Source organism: Serinus canaria, chromosome 3, assembly GCF_022539315.1.
Source record: "Serinus canaria isolate serCan28SL12 chromosome 3, serCan2020, whole genome shotgun sequence".
Lineage (NCBI taxonomy): Eukaryota > Metazoa > Chordata > Aves > Passeriformes > Fringillidae > Serinus > Serinus canaria.
In genome coordinates this window covers 79,040,299-79,058,682 of record NC_066316.1, presented here as the reverse complement: position 1 = coordinate 79,058,682, position 18,384 = coordinate 79,040,299, and the positions used below count along the sequence as shown (strand labels likewise).

General features: G+C 36.5%; 1 protein-coding gene across 3 annotated transcripts in view; it reads right to left on the bottom strand.

Moving 5' to 3' along the window:
* CEP162 (centrosomal protein 162) overlaps positions 1-18,384 on the bottom strand; it is a 44,341-nt gene that overhangs the window by 10,519 nt on the left and 15,438 nt on the right. For all 3 annotated transcript variants that reach the window (XM_050972632.1, XM_018918748.3, XM_050972633.1), the window contains 19 exons: positions 18,130-18,282; positions 17,685-17,871; positions 16,696-16,745; positions 15,366-15,481; positions 14,387-14,417; positions 13,895-14,017; positions 12,993-13,184; positions 12,747-12,828; positions 11,625-11,889; positions 10,181-10,448; positions 8,359-8,501; positions 7,303-7,530; positions 6,551-6,685; positions 5,534-5,646; positions 4,657-4,762; positions 3,808-3,934; positions 2,743-2,906; positions 1,241-1,345; positions 14-238 (listed from right to left, as the gene is read on the bottom strand). In XM_050972632.1, the coding sequence (XP_050828589.1) occupies positions 14-238; positions 1,241-1,345; positions 2,743-2,906; positions 3,808-3,934; positions 4,657-4,762; positions 5,534-5,646; positions 6,551-6,685; positions 7,303-7,530; positions 8,359-8,501; positions 10,181-10,448; positions 11,625-11,889; positions 12,747-12,828; positions 12,993-13,184; positions 13,895-14,017; positions 14,387-14,417; positions 15,366-15,481; positions 16,696-16,745; positions 17,685-17,871; positions 18,130-18,282 (2,813 nt within the window). The remainder of the gene's footprint in view (positions 1-13; positions 239-1,240; positions 1,346-2,742; positions 2,907-3,807; positions 3,935-4,656; positions 4,763-5,533; positions 5,647-6,550; positions 6,686-7,302; positions 7,531-8,358; positions 8,502-10,180; positions 10,449-11,624; positions 11,890-12,746; positions 12,829-12,992; positions 13,185-13,894; positions 14,018-14,386; positions 14,418-15,365; positions 15,482-16,695; positions 16,746-17,684; positions 17,872-18,129; positions 18,283-18,384) is intronic.

Below are 18,384 nucleotides of genomic sequence, written 5' to 3'. Positions count from 1 at the left end.
ACTCAACTTTTACCTTTATTTTTTGAAACTGTTGTTCCATGGCACGAAGGCTTTTCTTAGCTTCATCATCTTTACCTTCAAGTTCTGTTTCTAATTTCTTTATTCTTCTCTCCAAAAATTCAACTGTGTTTGTTTTAGCTGAACTATCATTTGTTTTCTCAGCAGCAGCAGCAGCAAAAATCAAAGCAGGCAAAGAATTTGGATACCTTCTTTTTAGAATTCCTTCCATTTCTCTGATCTATTGATGAGAAAATTAAGTCAAAGGTTAAAAGTAATAAAGTTCTAATGAAAATGGGAACAGAAGTAAGTCAGCAAATTTCATTCCCTTAAGGTGGAAGAATGAAAACTATAGATGCATATATTGAGAATTATTTTATATTCCTCACATTTATGGTTTTGTTTACAGAAAAGCAAGACTCATTGTCTCTTACTGACTAATTTACACATGATCTTAAACAAAATATTGCTCTGGTCTTCAGATTACCTTATGTCAATAGTCTAAAGAAAGTAAAAAAAAAAGAGGGATTTGAGAATGGCTCTTAATGCTGTGAATATGCTTTTTTTCTGGATTTGCATTCACATTCTACTTTTTCAACTGTTAAGGATATGTCATAGTGATATTTATTATTCTCCCATAACAGATTATATGCCTTTTATTCTGTAGTATGCAATAACAAGTCTCTCTCTTATCTATAGGGAAGATATTCATATCAGAATTCTGCAAAGGCTCTTGCCCATGAGTCCCACATCCCTAACCAATGCAAATACTCCCTCCTAAAATTCAGGAAGGCTCACTTCCACTTGATGTTTTTTTAAGTAGAAACATGGATTTTAAGGTCTCCACTCCCCCAGTTTTCATGAATCTTGTAGGAATCCAATGGAATTTAAACCCCTACTCTTGAATCAACTTGGCTGAAATTCATCATACTGTTAAGGAATTACTGAACGTGGACAGGAGTCTTAGCAAGCTTTGGCTTTTGCCCTCTTGCCCTTTTTAAAGAAACTGTAAACAATTATTTTAAAAGATTTTAAAAGGGATCCCAGCTTGTTCAATATAATAGCAATAAGATTTAGTTATTCTAAGTAAATAATTGCAGCTCTTGTGTTTATGAGTGTCCAATAACACAAGCTACTTTATGACAGAACTTCACGCTTTCACTATCCTTATGAAAGCACTGGGGTTTGAAAAGATCTTATCTGAAACAAAGTTTAAATGCAAGACAGTTCTTTGATTGCATACTTGTCGCTCAAGATCCTGAATTCTTTTAGCATCTGCTGCTCTCTCTCGCAAACGTTTCTTCTGTTGCACACACTCATCTCCTGCTTCAGCTCTGAGCTTCTCAACCTGTCCAGTTATGAGGACACAAATTGAAATATGTATTCAGAAACATTGTCCTGTAGTACAAAAGCATTTCAAACACACATAGTACAATGGAAGTATTCTGCCACTTAAAAACTCATAATGGTAATTTCTGTACTGATTCTTCAGACTCTAAACCCACATGACAGCTTCCTTCTCCAAAGAAACTGAAACTAGATATGGAAATCTGAAAGAGAATTTCAGCTCTGGCACACTCCTGTCTTTATACCATTAAAACTGGTTCTTTCTTTCATACTGCCAGTATACAGGCTTGATTACTAAGCTGTCATATAAAGTGCTACAGAGCATTTCATGATTTCAGGATGAGTTTAGGAAATGGTTTGTGATTTGCAATGCTACACTATGTGATGAGATACAGAAACAGCAAAGGCAATGTTATGTTGTGCCTAAATAAAAGCTGAATCCCAGAATCAGGGGAAGGACCTGGATAACTCATGTTCCTGCACTCCTGTGATGCCTGGTCATGAGCACTCAAAGTTATAATCTAAAACTGAATTTCCTACCTTTATTAGCCACTATGATCTCTGTACAGGGATATTATATCCTGAATATTTAAAAATATTCCTATCTTGAACACTCTCCTGGATTGGTAATATTACCAAGTCATGCTAAGTCATGCTTTTATGCCAGCATTTTATAGTTTGACTGATTTGATTATTTCTATGAAGTCACAGCTCTAGGTACTATAATTTTTAGACATTAGTCCAGCCCAGAGAAAATACCAATAAAAATATTTTCTTTCACAGGAATGGCATATTGATCAAATTTTGATATGGTGGTGTCTGTCCCTGGCTGCTCCTTCAGAAGCAGCTCCTTTCATCTGTGATCTCTCTAATAAAAGACCATAAAAGATTCCAAGATCAGTTATATTTTAGCACTGGTAAATTTTCTTTTTTGTGAATCTTAAGTCTAATGTACTGACAAGGAGACAATGCAAATCTCACCAGTATTCAAGATTCATGTATTAGTTTTGTTTTAGATTTCAAGTGTGTTGGGTTTTTCCTCCCTACTACAGTAACCAGGGAGTTTTTCCTAAGAAAGTATTTAGAACTGGTACTTAAGAGAAAAAAAAAGTGTTGCTTAAGTTACTATGGAGCAAAAAGGAGGAAGAGAGAATGAGAAGAAGGGTGTTCCTGGTTGTTAACATAACAATATACTTCTTTCCCTTAGGTCAAGAAATCTGAAGGTTTTAGGGAAGCATGTTACTTTTGTTCCCAGAAGCATCAGCAAGATGCCCAATAGAACCAATCTAATATACCAAAAAAAGGAATTATTATGAAGGAAATAATTGCATTTCACTCATCACTGGAAAAGAAACAATTTTCAGTTCCAACTTCTTAGATAAAGCTAGATATTATCACCTCTAGTCTTAGTTTCTCAATTTCTTCTCTTGCATCTTTAAGACGGGCTGCATCTTTATCCAGAATATCTTGATTTTCTGCATACCACTGAAGTCTTTTCTTTAAATGAGTAATTTCCTGTTTGTATGATTCTTCCATAACTCTAAATTCATAAGACTTCTCACCTATAAGAATAAAACATTTTTAGAATTGATTTATTAGTAATTATGTATTGAAGGAGTAATTAGTCAACACTCTCTTCCTCAGCATATTTCACACATTTACCATTTTGACAACACTGTTACTGCAGTAGTTTTAAAACCAGATCCTAATTGGGATTTTAAAAGCAACAGTATTTGTAAAAAGCCCTTTATTTTTCTCATACACAGCAGTACTCAATGGCTTACAGTTCACTACATAAAGTATTTAAGACAATTTCAGGAAGATCTGTTCCTGATCATGCTCTAATAAACAGACTTTCAGCTTTAAGATAAATGGCAACATGGAATATATGCTTTGATGTTTATTGATCATAATCCTCCCATTTAGGCATCAAGCATTTTCAGAAGAGACACATAGGTCAGTATTAAGGCACTTAGCATTTGTGATGCCTGACACTGGAAATGAGAGTCCAATTTTGAGCCCTCTGTCATTAATTCAAAGTGGAAAAAGCTCTGATAAGAATGCTGAAAAAAGTCCCACGGTGTAAGTTATAGGTAAAAAAAGGGCAAGAACTAAATAGCAGACTAAGACGTAACATAGTAGATCTTTTCTTATAAACAGAGGTGTCACATAATTGAAATAATTTTTTTTTCCACATCCAATAAAAGATTGGCAAGAAATCAAAGTTAACAGGTCACAACAAAGAGTTTGGCTGGATACAGGAAGATACTTTCTAACAGAGTACCAAAAGTACTGCAGCATGTCCTTCACTGTATGCTTTGGTTAGAAGTTTAGACAATATTTGTAAATGATCTAGATATATTTCCCTAAGTAATACTTTAATAAGAAACAAGTTTTTGTTACATATTTATTTACTGAAATGCAAAGTAAGCAAAATTATTCAACAAAATGAAGGTGCTTTACTTGATGCAGATGCAATCTGGACTTTGGCTAAATCTCTCTCTTTCTTGGCTTGTACCAAGTCTACCTCAAGAGCTTGCTTATCTTGTTTTAGACGTCTTATCTCTTCTTGTAATTTAGCTTCTTCTTTCTAGGTTTTAGAGAAACAGTAAAACATGAAAAACTGATCACATAATATCACACAAAACCCTTGAGCATGCATTTTCATCACACAAAGATTAAATTACAACAGTTACATCTGACCACAGCAACAATAAGGTATTTTAATTTTGGTATTATTGTCAGGCCCTGCATGGGAAGAGCATGGGAAAACATAAGCTAAACATTTAAAAAACCCCAAACTCCAGATTTTTTAAGCCCTACTTAACTGTCATAGAAGTAGAAAACCTCTGCCTTTTGAAAGGGTCAGTAAAGAAAACAGCTTGACTTCCTTCTGAGACTAAAGACTAGGATAACTGGACAATGTATTGTCCAACAGTTCACCCACATTTTCTGCAGGCAGTCTCTCTTTTTGCTACACATGAACACTAGCAAACTTCAAGACCAAGTAAGACAAAAGGTCTTGGTGCCAGAGCCACCTCTAGAGATGGAGCCCCTTGGCTGCACAGGTACAGCAAAAATCAGCTGGGGGGGCTGAGATTTTGGGAGCAGCCAGTAAACAGACCAAGTGTCGAGGCATGTACTGTAGGTATCTTACTGCTAGTGAGCTCCTATCCTGAACTGCTGAGCAGGCCACACCAGAGCTGTGTGCATCAGCCCACAAGTGCCCCTCATGTTCCCAGTGGTATTTGTATTTCTGTGCTACATGCAAAGGCACTGCTCTGTTATCTTACAGGCTTGGTATACACCTACCTGTGCTACTCGAAGCTCTGAAATCAATTCTGTGAAGCTCTGATTTCTGGCTGGTTCAGAATCCTGCATGGCTCGTGACTGGTTGTTAATCTTCTCTATCTTTTCTCTAAACAACAACAGAAAAGCAGTTATGCAATGTGGTGACTCAGCATACTACCAGTGGAGACTTAAAAACAAACACAGCCCCCTGCCCCCCCAAGCTGTACCACAAATTCAATCTGTGCAGGTTCAAAACAAAAAGAGAAGCAAATATGCACAACATTTAGACACAAACAAAATTCACTGTATGGTGAAGTCTTCTCACCTCACATGAACTAGTTTATTTGGACTACACAAGGGAAGGAAATAAAAATCTACCCTGCATCAGTGGAACTCATTTACAGGCCTCTCCAAAGCACAGATCTGTAGATCAGGAGTACACAGAATTTCTAGGTTGTTTTGCCTCATTACTAGCACAGGATGTAAATCTCACAGGACCTACAATGCAGTGAATAGAATTGTTTCTCCACTAGCAGAACCTCTTGTGCCCCCTGATCTACTGTGTGTCTTACAACAGCATCAAAACATCTTAACAACAGCAGAGCCAAAATACCAGAACAAGTGCAGAGTAATGTATTATGCATTCTGATATGAATAAGAACATTGAAATATTTCCCAAGTGGAAGTCTCTAGTCTTCCCACAGGTTTGCAACATGATCAAGAAAACAAAGAATTAAGTGCCCATAATCAACACAAATCAATTCTCAAAAGAAGAAACAAGACCACAAACCTGAGAAACACTAGAAAACATGCACCTGAAAGACTCTGCAATGGTTCTTCATAAAAAAAAAAAAGGGCAGAAAATTCTAGAGATTTCAGAATATGCAAATGAGCCTACCTTAACTGTATTAATTCAGTCTTTAAACACTGATTCTCCTTAAACATTCGTTCCTCATTTTTTTTGTTTTGGATTTGTAGCTCTTTCATTTGTTTGTATAACCTCTCATTTTCCTAAGTTGAGACAGACAAAGTTAAAGAATGTTCACAGATTATATTTTCTTCAGTTATAAAACAATTTTCTATGAATCACATAGAAACAGCCTGCTGAAACAGTGGAAGAAAACACTAAATATTTAATTACTGAGCTTCTAAAATGGATATCTACTTTCATTATCTACAATCTCATCCACATGTCTGTTTACAGGAAGGAGCTAAGATAGATCCTCTGCAAACTATCCCAACTATATTCTAAAAATGTGTTCAGGGGTGAGTGCTGACAGATCAGAGCTCAGCCTGCCCATGCTTCAGTCCTGGGGACACAAACCATCATTGTCTGGGATGCTCACAGCCATATTGGAAAGACATTGTGTTTATATCAAGGAATTATGCTGAGCATCATCTGGAAGCTGGCTGAGCTACCCACTGGATTTTACAGCTGCAAGTATTCAAAAGGATTAATAAGCCTGAACTATCTATTTCCCCACTTGACTAAGTAATACAAATCAGGCATGCTAATAAAGTTACCTTGAAATCTGCTGCTCAGATCTTGAGAAAAACATTTTAAAAACCAAATCTTTTCATATTTCAAATGCTGCTTAAATGTACTAATTTTCAGCTACATTTGGACAAAAAGTTTGTGGTTCTTCATTGACCACAGAGTAGTTCCCCAGTTCTCAACTGAAAAGTTACTGATTTTTACAATTTAGAACATTTACATGGATCTGTGGAAAAACTTAATGCAAACTAGACGTGTGAAAGACTTTTTAAACCTGCAATATGTTTGCCCTTCACATCCAAATCCCACCCATTTTTTAGAAAACAAGATACCTGTTTTCAACAGAAAAGTAGTAATCATTAAACAATTTTGCTTCTGAAACTGGACAGGAACACAGTTCAACATGATGTGTGGTGTTACCTGTTGATAACCTTGAATAATGACCTCTTGATCCTCAATCTCTTTTTGTATTTGGGCCAGTTTTTCCTCAGTTATAGGAATTGTTGCTGCATGGGTCCACCTCTTTTCTTGGGTAATCTCCTCCATACTTCTTAGCTTTGAGAAAAAGGCACACAATTAGGAAGTTTTGTTAGCAACATGGACTTTTCTACAAGACTGTGGACTCTTCATTATGGTACGAGAGCAGATCAACGAGTGCCTCTTACTGGAGTTTTACAGAAGCATTATGGAAGAGAGAAAAGGTATAAAATGTTTGGGAGAAGTTGGAAGTTTCTGTTCTTATGCCTCTAGAGAGGAGGGTCTGTTATGATGCAGGGAATTATCCTCAACAAGGGTACAGTGGAATAACTCTGGGAATATTTCATACAGACAAAACACAACATTGAAAAATGCATGAAGAACTATAAACAATATCTCAGCATATAGTACTTATCTATAACAAGTGGTATCTGTGGGAATGAATTAAATCTTTGCAAAAACTCTCAAAATATCAAAGTAAGGGAACTCAGGATAACATGGTTTATCTCGAGGGAAAAAACCTCACGTCTTACAGGCAATAAACCTAACAGCAGTTAGGCATTTATAAAATTGCAGTGTCTGTGTAAATTTGGATTTTCTGCTCATCAACACCTCATCTAAAGTAACACTGATTCAATTTTCAGAAGCAATGTTTCTTCTGTTCTATAGGCACAGGATACAAGATGATAAAGTACCTTACTCTGAAGAACATAGTTTTCCTGACCCAGATGGGAAAGCTCCTTTTCATGCTGTGTTTTCAGTTCCACTACCTTGGCCTCCATCTCCTTCTCTTTTTGTGAGAGCTTGCTGGCCAGCTGCTGAATCAAATCCCGAGCTCTGTTCAGGTCCTCCTCTGCTGCTTGTACTCGTTTTAACAAATACAGCTCTCTATCACAGCTTTGGAGAGGGGAAAATGATAAGTCCTAGGGTAGACAATCCAGGGAAACATTACACTGAGTTGATTGTTTACCAGAACTCTGCTCATCAGTTTTATTTAACTGGTTTGTCTAGCTGTCAGAAACAACACAAGGCACTTGAAAAAATAACCCAAAATACAACCCCCCCAACACTTGAATAGCAAAACATCCTATATTCATTTTAATGAGTGACCTTCTCACTTGCAAAATATTTATGAGGAAAATAAGACAGAAAATCCAAAAAGAAACAAATACATTTCATACGACAGCCACTATATTGCTTTAATTATTATATTGCATAATTATTATATTATGCATCTTATTTTTAGAAAAGCAGCAATGCTTTAGGTATTCAATGAATAGGTTTTTTATGCAGTTGATAAGGGAGAAGAAAAAACCACTATGGTACTGTAAATTCAGTCATCCTAGAGAAGTCAGAAGGTACTATTAAATATTTAATGCAATGCAAATAGGAAAAAATCCCTGAACAGTAGTACTGTTTAAACATTCACAGCAGAGTATTATAAGTAGAAGTTATATTTAACCCTTCTTTAAAAATGAAATAGTAATTTTTAGAATTTAATAAGTGACTTTAATTATATAGAACCACCAAAGCAACAGCACTATCCAAGCAACTGAAAAGCAGTATAATTTTGCATATTTTCAAAATTTGCATATTTTGAAAGCAAAAAGTAGTATTTGACCAAAGGGAAGTCTTCATTCACTACTTCAGTATTTGCCAACCTTGTGATAATTGTTAAAAGCTTTGAAAAAACAGGCTTGCAAACCAAGTTGTACATGCTATAATTAGAAGCATCACTGGTTATTACTCACATGATGATATTGCCTGCTATAATCCACAGCCTGGTGTCCAAGATTATTAACAACTGATTGGCCAGACAAAACTCTGTTAATACTTCCCTCCAAAGTTGGTTCACTTGCTGCTGATCTTATAATCCTAGTAGCAAATAAGGCTTCTTCATTTAGGCAGAAAATAAAATAGAACAAATTAAATCCAGAATTTTATGTCCTTTATGAAAAATATGTATTCATGTGATCCAGCCTGTAGGTATATAAAGTACTCTACAACCTGTATTTTGAATCAAATATAGAAACTTGAGAACAATGATATACTATGGAAAAACTGGAAGGGTTTGGGGTTTTTTTTCCAGTAAGGAACTGCTGACAAGATAAAACAAAACCCAAGAGAACAACTGAAACAAGCAGCATAAATCCTTCATGAAACAAGGTTAACCTCACTCCTCCACTCCAGAAGCGGCCAGTTATCTAAGTATACATAAACACAAAATATTTCAAGCTATGGAGAAGATAAGACACAGCAATTTTTAAAATAGACTGGAGTGGAGACAGTATAGAAAGAAACAACATTTATTTGTTGCATCAAATAACAACTTGACTGGAGTAAGAAATCAGAAAAGATCCCTCTAGAGTCACTAACATACATGGAACTGTTCACATCTCAGCCTTCTGATAGTAACTACAACTGCCATTTCAACTGCTCCTGCTAAGGAATGTTACATCTGAAAAAAAATCCCACCAGACAATGATTCTTTTCCAAATTTCATGCCTTCTTAGTCTCACACACGCCTCAGAAAGGTGCCCCCTTAGCACAGATGACTTGGCAATTGCTTGATTGATTCAATGCTTTTCTCCTCCTAGCTATAGAAGAGGCCCCTGCAGAATGCAGCCAGGTGAGACTAATTTCTGAAATCACACAAAATTGCTATCATGAACAGTTATAGCTAGAGAGGGAAGAGCAAGTTTGAATGAAGCCTGTATTCTTATTTTCTTGGTACTGGTCAATCACTTTACCATCTTCACCAGGCTGTAAAACCTCTTCCTCAGGGAGAGACATCAATGTACTGAGGAACTGAGGTCCTTCAGTTCAACAGCTGCCACTGAAGCACCTCCCTAAAACTGCTTTTCCTGACACTACCTGCAGAGTTTTTAAAAGCACTGCATGCTGGAAGTGCACAAAAGTCTGGATAGCTGTAGAGTTACTTGCTCATGCCTCAGGGATGGCAAACATTGTCTGAATTAAGCTGAATAAGCTTAAGATGAATTATCTCATGAAACTCTTCAGGCTTCACCCCAAAATAAAAAGGTTCAGTCCTTTACTTGCAACCCAGCTTTCACAGGATTACACTGGTATTCTCCTTTACATAGTGTTTCCAAGAGACATGAACAGAAAATAGGACTTCTTTTTAGTACTTCTTTTGTACTCTAGGAAAGCAAAGATCAAAAGAAGCAGCTGAGAACAGGAATTCAGCCTCAAACATACAAGTTAGTGAGGCAGCAAATCTTTGCATTTACTGTAGTGAAAAATGTCAACTTGTAGATATTAATTTTTGAACACCAGCTTTTTGTACTCTTTCGGTCCTACTGGTGAACAATAGGTGAAGTCTCAAACATAGCGGTGGTAAATGTGAGTGGAAATAAAGCAAGACTAAAAAGATTCATACAAAAGTCTCTCTCACAGCCATTTCATGCTAATACAGAAAAAAAAAATCAGTGCTTAACTGCATTTGAGTTGAGATTTTTCTATGACATTTGGGTTTTTTTTAATGTGAAGAACAACAAGCAAACCTCTCTGGCTCTTAAACTCAGAATTAAAACTCTCAAAACTTAGAATTACCTTTAGATTTTGTTCTATCTGCAGGACTTTTGGCTTTCATACAGGTCTTTTTGAAAGTTTCTTTTGGTGTTTTCTTTTCACTGACTGGAAAAGACTGCTTTGAAAGTAAACTGGGCTTCCCATAGCCAGAACTTCTAACCAGTCCATGAGGACTGTGTGAAGGTTTCTTTTTATGTACAGGTGCTGGACTTCTAATATTCTTATATAACTTTGGTTTGGTTGACATTGATTCTGATCTTTCATTCTTCAAGGAACAAGACCGAAGAGCCTGTGACAGAACACATTGGTTTAAAACAAGGTTTAGGCTCTGCTGTAAGCTGAGGGTAGCATTCACCAGTGGCAAACATAGAACCAGTTACCAAAATTACACAACAATAAGACTCAGGGTGATGGCAAGCACTGTTTTTAAGCAAATTAGTAGTAAGTAATTTTGCAGAATTGTACTACCTCAGAACTACAGAGGGTGAGTACTTGTACTGACTCTATTTAATTGATCTGGGAAATTGTATTTTTATTTTAATGGTACTGTACATTGCAGGGTCTTCTGCTTACCAAAGAAGGTAGGTCATGACTAAAGGCTAATAAACACAGTGAATACAGAAACCCAGCCATGAATAAAGGAACAGTGGCAGGCAGAGAAACTCTGCTAAACTTGATCATCAAAAACAAAGCACACAACTGCCAAGACCAACAAAGGAAAAAGTTTAGCCTGTTTGCCCTGATGGGCAATCCACCAGGATAAATCAGCCAAACCTCTGTCCCTGCAATGCCTTGCACACACAAAAGGTGATTGCCTAAAGGAATGTGAAACTAATTTACAGGATGCAAGGAGAAAATAATTTGGGGATGCAGGGAGAAGATCTGGGATTACATAAATCTTGTTCTGGGATGTCTGAGATGATTGTAAGAATGTGAAAAATTTACAGGATCTCTAGGGAAAGAACAAAATATAGGTAAAGAAACAAGTCTGGGAAATAGAGGAAAAAAAACAGATTAAAAAAGCTGGTGACATGACCAGGTTGCTGGCCAGCACACTTGTCTGACTCAGCTGGACACTGACCATTGCAGCCCCTCCTATATTCTCACTGAACTGCATTTCTAACTGCTCTCTCTGTACAAATGTTCCCTGTTCTGAGCTTGTTGTTCATTTACACATGTCCCTCCAATGCTCACATGCTCAGAGACATCACTGTCTTGAGCTGGAGACATGGCATTGCAGCAACCTTCCACATGTTGGGCTGGGACAAATAGAATCCCCCTGGTCCCAATGCAGACTGGATTTGGTGACCTCTAACGGCAGCAATGGCAACATGAGAATTTCAAGAAAAAAAACAACAGTCTCTCAATTTCTTAGCATCAAAACATAATCAAGTGCAGGCAGTCTGAAAATACATACCTTTAAAAATTACTTCCATATAACAAAAATCTGGTTGGTAATACTTACTCTTTTAGTTTTGCTTTCTTGTGAAAGCAGAGAGTCTTGTCCTATGTTTTCTCTTAGTAGATCAGGCTGTACTTCACTGGTTGGAATTTCTTTCTCAGTCATCCTCTGAAAGTTACCGTCATTCACGCTTGTCTGTAGAAAGATGCTTTCTTCTCTGTTAAACTTTTCAACTAAGTTTTTCTCCCAAGATGTATTATTCTGGGGGTCTTCAAAGGGTGAATGGCTAATGAGGTCATTGTCTGTGCTGCCTACCAGTTTCACAGGACTACAAGAAAAAAGAAGTCATATATAATGAGACTTTTGCCCTTGGCTTTTCTATCACTCTGTAAAAAGTGGGGCGCTTTTCCCTTATGTATCAGCTGTAAAAACTGCCTGAATTTCAAAGAGCTACTAAGCCTCTTTTAAGACCCATCTTGCAGATTTAGTCATACAGATTTGTTCCCACACTGTGTAAAAAGAGAAGCTTCCCAGCAGCAACTGTTTTTGTGGAGGTAGCATAATTGGCTGCAAGATAAACACCTGTAAGCCTGCAATTAACACTAATTAAAAAATGAGCAGTATTTCTGCTGAGTGCAGCTACTATGATAAACTCCCTGAAGTTATCTGCTAAGCATAAGCTGTATTTCTGACAGTTGCACGGCCTATGCTGTCTGCTCTAGACAGAACAGTTGTGGCAAATAAGGGGGAAGTATGGAGCATAGGTTAGTAAGCATCACAACAGTGGGGTTTGATCTTAAGAGGATTTGAATTTAAGATTATGGAGTTTGGAGAACTAGGATAGGATGTGGGCTGAAATCCTTGTAAGGGGAAGGGGAAAGAGCACAAGACTGGGAAGACAGAGATCCCAGCTGTGAGAGTGATGAACGCTCTTCTAAATGATGTGACAAACATTACTTCTTATTACCTGAAGTAAGTATGGGAATCCCTGGTCTAAACCCATTAACACTGTATAATTCATTTAACAGTTCTCTGCAAATGCCCTAATGCCAGTGCAGGATGTAACAAAACTTCAGTATTTAATTAAAGAAAAGAGACAGATAATTTATTTAGTAAGCTATTTTTTAGAAATCATTAGCAGCTTTAGATTACTACAATTCTTAAAATGCATCTTGAAATAAATACCATTCAGAGTCCACATCAAAATTTCTGGTATTATACATATGTCCTGTAATTGTTTTCATCAATTCTTCCACAGTAGGTAAATCTAAATAATGAGAAATAAATATAAAATAAATTAAAAACAACCTAGGAAAAATATTTGTTACAAGGACAACATTTAAAAATTTTCATAAATGGAGTGTTATATATATTACTAGTTCACTCATTTTACAAGCTTGTACAATACATGCATTCCTTTGAGCTATTTACCTGAATCAACAGTTGACATGTTTTTTGCATAGATGTCCTTATTTTGTGAAGTGCTCTGCCCCAAGCTTTCTGAGACTGCCACTGCAGAATTGTGCAGTTCCTGCTCGCCAGTGTCCCCCAAAGACTGATCAATGTGATGATATGCCTGGTATAGCGCTTCCATGTCATTGGTGGTTTGTCCATAGGAAGCACCTGAGGAAAAAGCAGGCTTGTAACAGACACTACTGGATTTTCTGCTTTGGGACACATCCCACTGGAGTCTCTGTTTCAGTTACTAGCTTGGTCTATTATGTGAGAAAAACAGTGATATCACTTACATTAAAAAAATAATTTAAAATCTCATTCTTCCTATAAAAAGAAAAGTTGCCAAGTTAATTAGTACCTACTAAACAATCTCATCTACAGTTTGCATTCCTCTCTCCCATTCTCTCCCATCTCAATATTTTAACAGCACCAAAATTAACAGCTTATGTTAAATGACTATTTGAACAGGTGCCATCACAGCCATAATCTGAATAAAGTGGCCTGTACTGTTGTGTGAAGTTTGGTAAGAGAATGTATTTAATAATTCAGCTCAATGCTGATATACCATCCCCTCTGGTTATGTCTTAGATATAAGACATAACCAGAGGGGATGGTATTTAAACATAAAATTGCAGCATCAAAAACTACTCTGCAATAACCAAGTGTTTGGCAGAAACATCACTATTTCCTGAAGTATTTCCTCCTGCTTTCAAAATTTCTTGGCAAAAGCCAAGGGCCTCATGTTCCCCCGTAATCTAAGAAGTGAAGACACTGGAGTTACCCATTTTAACAAAAGAAGATTTTAGGGTTTCAGTTTTGTTGTGTGGTGGGGTTTTCCTTGTTTTTTTTTTTTTTTCTTTTTCTAAAGCACCCCTTACCTGCTTCATTCATTTCAACTGCACTGACTTCTTCAGGCTGATCATGTTCACCTGGAGCTACAGCTGATATTTCAATGGCCTTCTGAAGCTCTACAGCAGAATCTTGTGAATCAAGCAATACAACTAAGAAGAGAAATGTTAAAGAAAACACAAATTCTCTTATTTATACTTCATTACACTTGAATTAGAAGTATACCAGAGCTTGATGTCTTTAGTATACAAAAAATACTATGTAGATTATTTTATTGCCATTAGTGGAAAACCAATGAACTCTGATTACAAGTCTGAGTTCTGAATAGGTGTAATAAATATAAAAATACATTGATGATCACCTTGAAGTGTTAACATGTAGACTATTTTTAACTATTTAAATTCAACATTTCCAGTAGAACACAATAGAATAAGGTGAAAAATATCAAAATAGTAAAAATCAAGTAAGCAAGTTTCAAAAAGTTCCATTTAATCTTCCACTGAACAAAGTTTATATTTTACCATTAGCCAGCATGCCAGTGTTTGCTTCTTCCTAACAAAAAAACCAAAAAACACACAATTACTTTTTGACTATCAGGGAAAAAAAAATTGGACAAACTTTACAAGTTGCTCCAATACCTAAACCAGTTTTTAGAAATTAGAGCTAAGCAGTTATCCATTCTCCAAGAATATGCACCTCTCTCAAAAATCCTCCTTAGGATGCCATAAAGTTCTCAACATCCTGTACTCTATAAATCTTTTCACAAGTGAATAGAAATTAAAAGCTCCTCTGCATAGAGGAGCATTTTTGCACCTTCCTGGTTCTCTTTTATTGTAACTTGAGAAACAAAACTTAAGTAGCAGTAAGGACAGTATTTACAGCTCCATTTTAACTTTTCAAACATTTATTAGAAATACCAGTCTAATAAATTTACTTAAAAAGAACAAAAAAACCAAATAAGTTTACCTAGTGAAAATGAATATAGGATGTTCTATAGACTTCTTTTGAAAAAAAGCCCAAATCTGAATGTGTGCTCCAGGGATGCAGCCATGTGCTCCAACATGTGCTACACATCAGAACACCTGACCAAGCCAATGGACAGCAGTGCCCTCACAGCTCATAGAGGTAAGCCTTTTGGGTCCTCTGGCCAAAAGCTTCTCTGTACAGAATTAATTCCAGTGGTCTGTGTCACTTGCAGCTCAAAAGCTCTGAGAGATTAATCACTACCCATCCTGAGGCTGAGTGTCCACCTGAGCTCATCATTTGTGCACTTCCACCCTCGTTTCTTAACTCAAAGGAGGAGTAAGCAGGAAACCCTGTGAAGAACTTAACCTGAGAAAAAAGGTCTATGATCTAGCACAGGGAAGTGCATATCCTTAATAGAAAGATACAGTCTGAGAGCCACTATATTCTTTCAGACAGTATGCATCGCATATTTAGTTACATATTGAAGAACTTTTAAAATTCCTGCAAGTAACAGAAACATTTAGCAAGCTATACCTGTTCTTGAGGACTTATATCAACTTCTGACACGATGTTTTGATTCACCTGATCTCCCTCACTTTTAAGGGCAGGAGTAGTATCTGTTTCTTCTTCAAAATCTTCACTGTAGTTACCTAAAAGAGTAAAAATAAATGTCAGATAGAATGAATACTGAAGGAAGATAAAGCACTAAGAGACAGCTATTTCCTTTTCCCCAATGCCTCGTCTAAGAACAGCTACTGCTAATGTTACTCCTTTTACAAAGGCAACAGAAAGTTTCCAAAACTGAGTGTGGTACTAAAACTGTAGTGAAAGTCACACATAATATCTCTAAATTCAAAGGAAGCTTGCCTGGTGATCAGATATGCTTTGTCTCCTCAAGGTGTACTGGAACTGACCCCTTTTATTCAATTACTCTCTCTCACTTAGGGGTTAAATGATGCAATTCCAACCCTGTAGATAAAGTACTCTGTACACTCACTTTGACAACTCCAGCAGTTTTGAGGCTCAGAATCTGTAATTTGCCTTCTTATGACCTGCTTTGGTGGGCCAAAAGCCACTCTCAAGAGTAAGCACTATTTAAACCCAAGTGTGTCAGAGAATGAACTTCACAAGCCAGCCAAAGGCCTTTCCTTCAGTTACCTAGATCTTTCACAAGTTTTAGCTCTCTTTTGCTGTATCTCTCCCACTCAGCTCCTGTGGTTAACAGGCTCCAGTATCTGCATTATCTGTAACACTTAAACCTAGAACCCTTGCAAAACACTGGATCATAATGTGTTCTTTATGTGTTTATGGTTTTCAAATACATCCTCCTTATGCTTGAGAAATTCAATCCTGACAACAGGACCTCTCAAAAGTTCAGCTGAATATATAAATTTGAAAATACAATCCATTAAATTACATGAATAGACACTATCATATGACAGCAATGAAGCATAAAATAAAGAGATGTGACAAGTGAAAGACAAATAAGCAAGAAATGGAGCATGAAAATTTTGTGGGGAAATCAAATAAGAATAATACTGCAGATTAGAGAGATTAAACTCAGGTATGAGAAGATGGCACAAAAATACAGATGACAGTTAAAACACTGGAGTAAATAAAATTTGAACATCAGAGGTTTTTTTTTCATTAATGAATGGTGCAGGCTTTTTACTACCTTTTTTTCCCTTTTTTTTTTGTCTTTTGGTTTACAATAGATTAAAAATCCACTTAAGAAAAGAAAAAGCACAGAAGCAAAAGTAAACACCTTAACCCCTCTGTATGACTAACAGCTGCACAGACATAATGCAACAACAGCCTAAAAGGCTGATGTAAGAACTACAGGTGAAATAAAAGATTGTATTACCAGATTTCTCTTCATGTGCAGGTTCTTCTTCTTTTTCAGCATTTTCATTTCTGAGAAATAAAATGAAAATTCTACTCTCTTTTTGGACAGCAAATAAATATACTTTTTTCTTGGAACTCTGCACTCTGATACTTCTTACAATTAATAATAAAAGAAAAAATTGTAATTTGGCCAACAAATCAAATCAAAGGTAAGAAAAATTGTAAAAGTGTCAGCAATTATTAAAGTAAAGTATTTCCCAGCTAAAATTCTCAATCTAACTCTTAAAACCACTCCCTTTCTGCATTCTCTTCAACATTTACATTAACTTCCCAAAAAATTTATCATCGAGGTTTGCCTCCTGTTCTGACCCTGTCATTCTGGATTAACACAACCATTTTTAAAACTGCCCACCTCTCCTTTCTTTCCCCTTTTCCCATAAAACAGAAGTTTTGTCCTTATCTAAAGCTCTCCAGAATTCTACTCCTCCAACTGTTTTCACGTCAGAATTTGCCTCTGAACTCAGCATTTTCAGCAACAGCAGCCTGAACTTCCACTTCATCCATTTCTCTCACAGATGTTTGATTTTCATGTAACTGCTTATAAATGGGTTGCCCTAGTCTATGAACATTAAGTATCTTTCCTCTAGATTCATTTGTAATATCACATCTAAAGTGACACAGAATGTTTACTGATCTATTTCCTTGTTATTATCAGTTGTTACCTCTTTGTTTAGTTACTCCTTACAATTATGAATGTTGAGTTGTTACTACTGAGTTATGCACGAAACTGAAGAGCTACACCCACTCATCACTAATTCATGCTCTCACTTTTATTTATTAAGCTCACTTCTTTCCTTGTCTTGAAGAAAACAAAGCCAAACCACAATAAACAAACAAAAAACTGACTGAAATTATATACAGAATATCATCCAACAGGATCTCAGTGGCCATACCCAATCTACATGTGCCCACTAATACAGTCCACAACTCTTCTTCCCTTTAAATTACCGTACAAATGGTGCCAGTATGACAGAATCATTAGAATCCAGCTCTTTATTTAATCTTGAATAATCAATAGTAGAGGAAGCTTCTCGCTCAAGCTTGGCAAAGAAGATCTCTTTTTCTTCTTGTTCTTCCAAGGTATCCAATCCAACTCCTACAATACTTTGATTAGGCCCAGAAGCTAAAACTGAATCTAAATTTCAAAACAGAAAATAAACTGTGTCTGTGCTGCATGTCCACACAGAACAGCCATAATAGTTAACAACAACTACAGACAGACTTATAAGTATTAATGGTATCAAATCATCACAAACTAGTACTAGGAGACTTCATGACACAGCTGACAGAAGTGAAGAATCCCATCTTGAAATGAATTAAGGTAAACTGCTTTTAATAGTAACTTATTTAGATCTAGTTAACTTGACGAAATGGTTGGGCTCTCAGTTCTCACCATTTGTTTCCAGGCTGTCTCTACTCAGAGAGGCAGCACCTCCGTTACTTTTCTCAAGCTCCATCTTTTTCACATCCATGTTTTCATGACTTTCTCCCACAGGCTGTGAAGTGTTCTGCATCTTGACAAAGTTTCCATTGGCTTCAAGCATTCCTGGGAAAAAAGTTGCAATATTCTTGACTACTACCATCTAAAAGCTGCTTGTATGACACATCAGTCTTCAAGTCTCCCTCCAGAACCACCAGTTTTAATCTC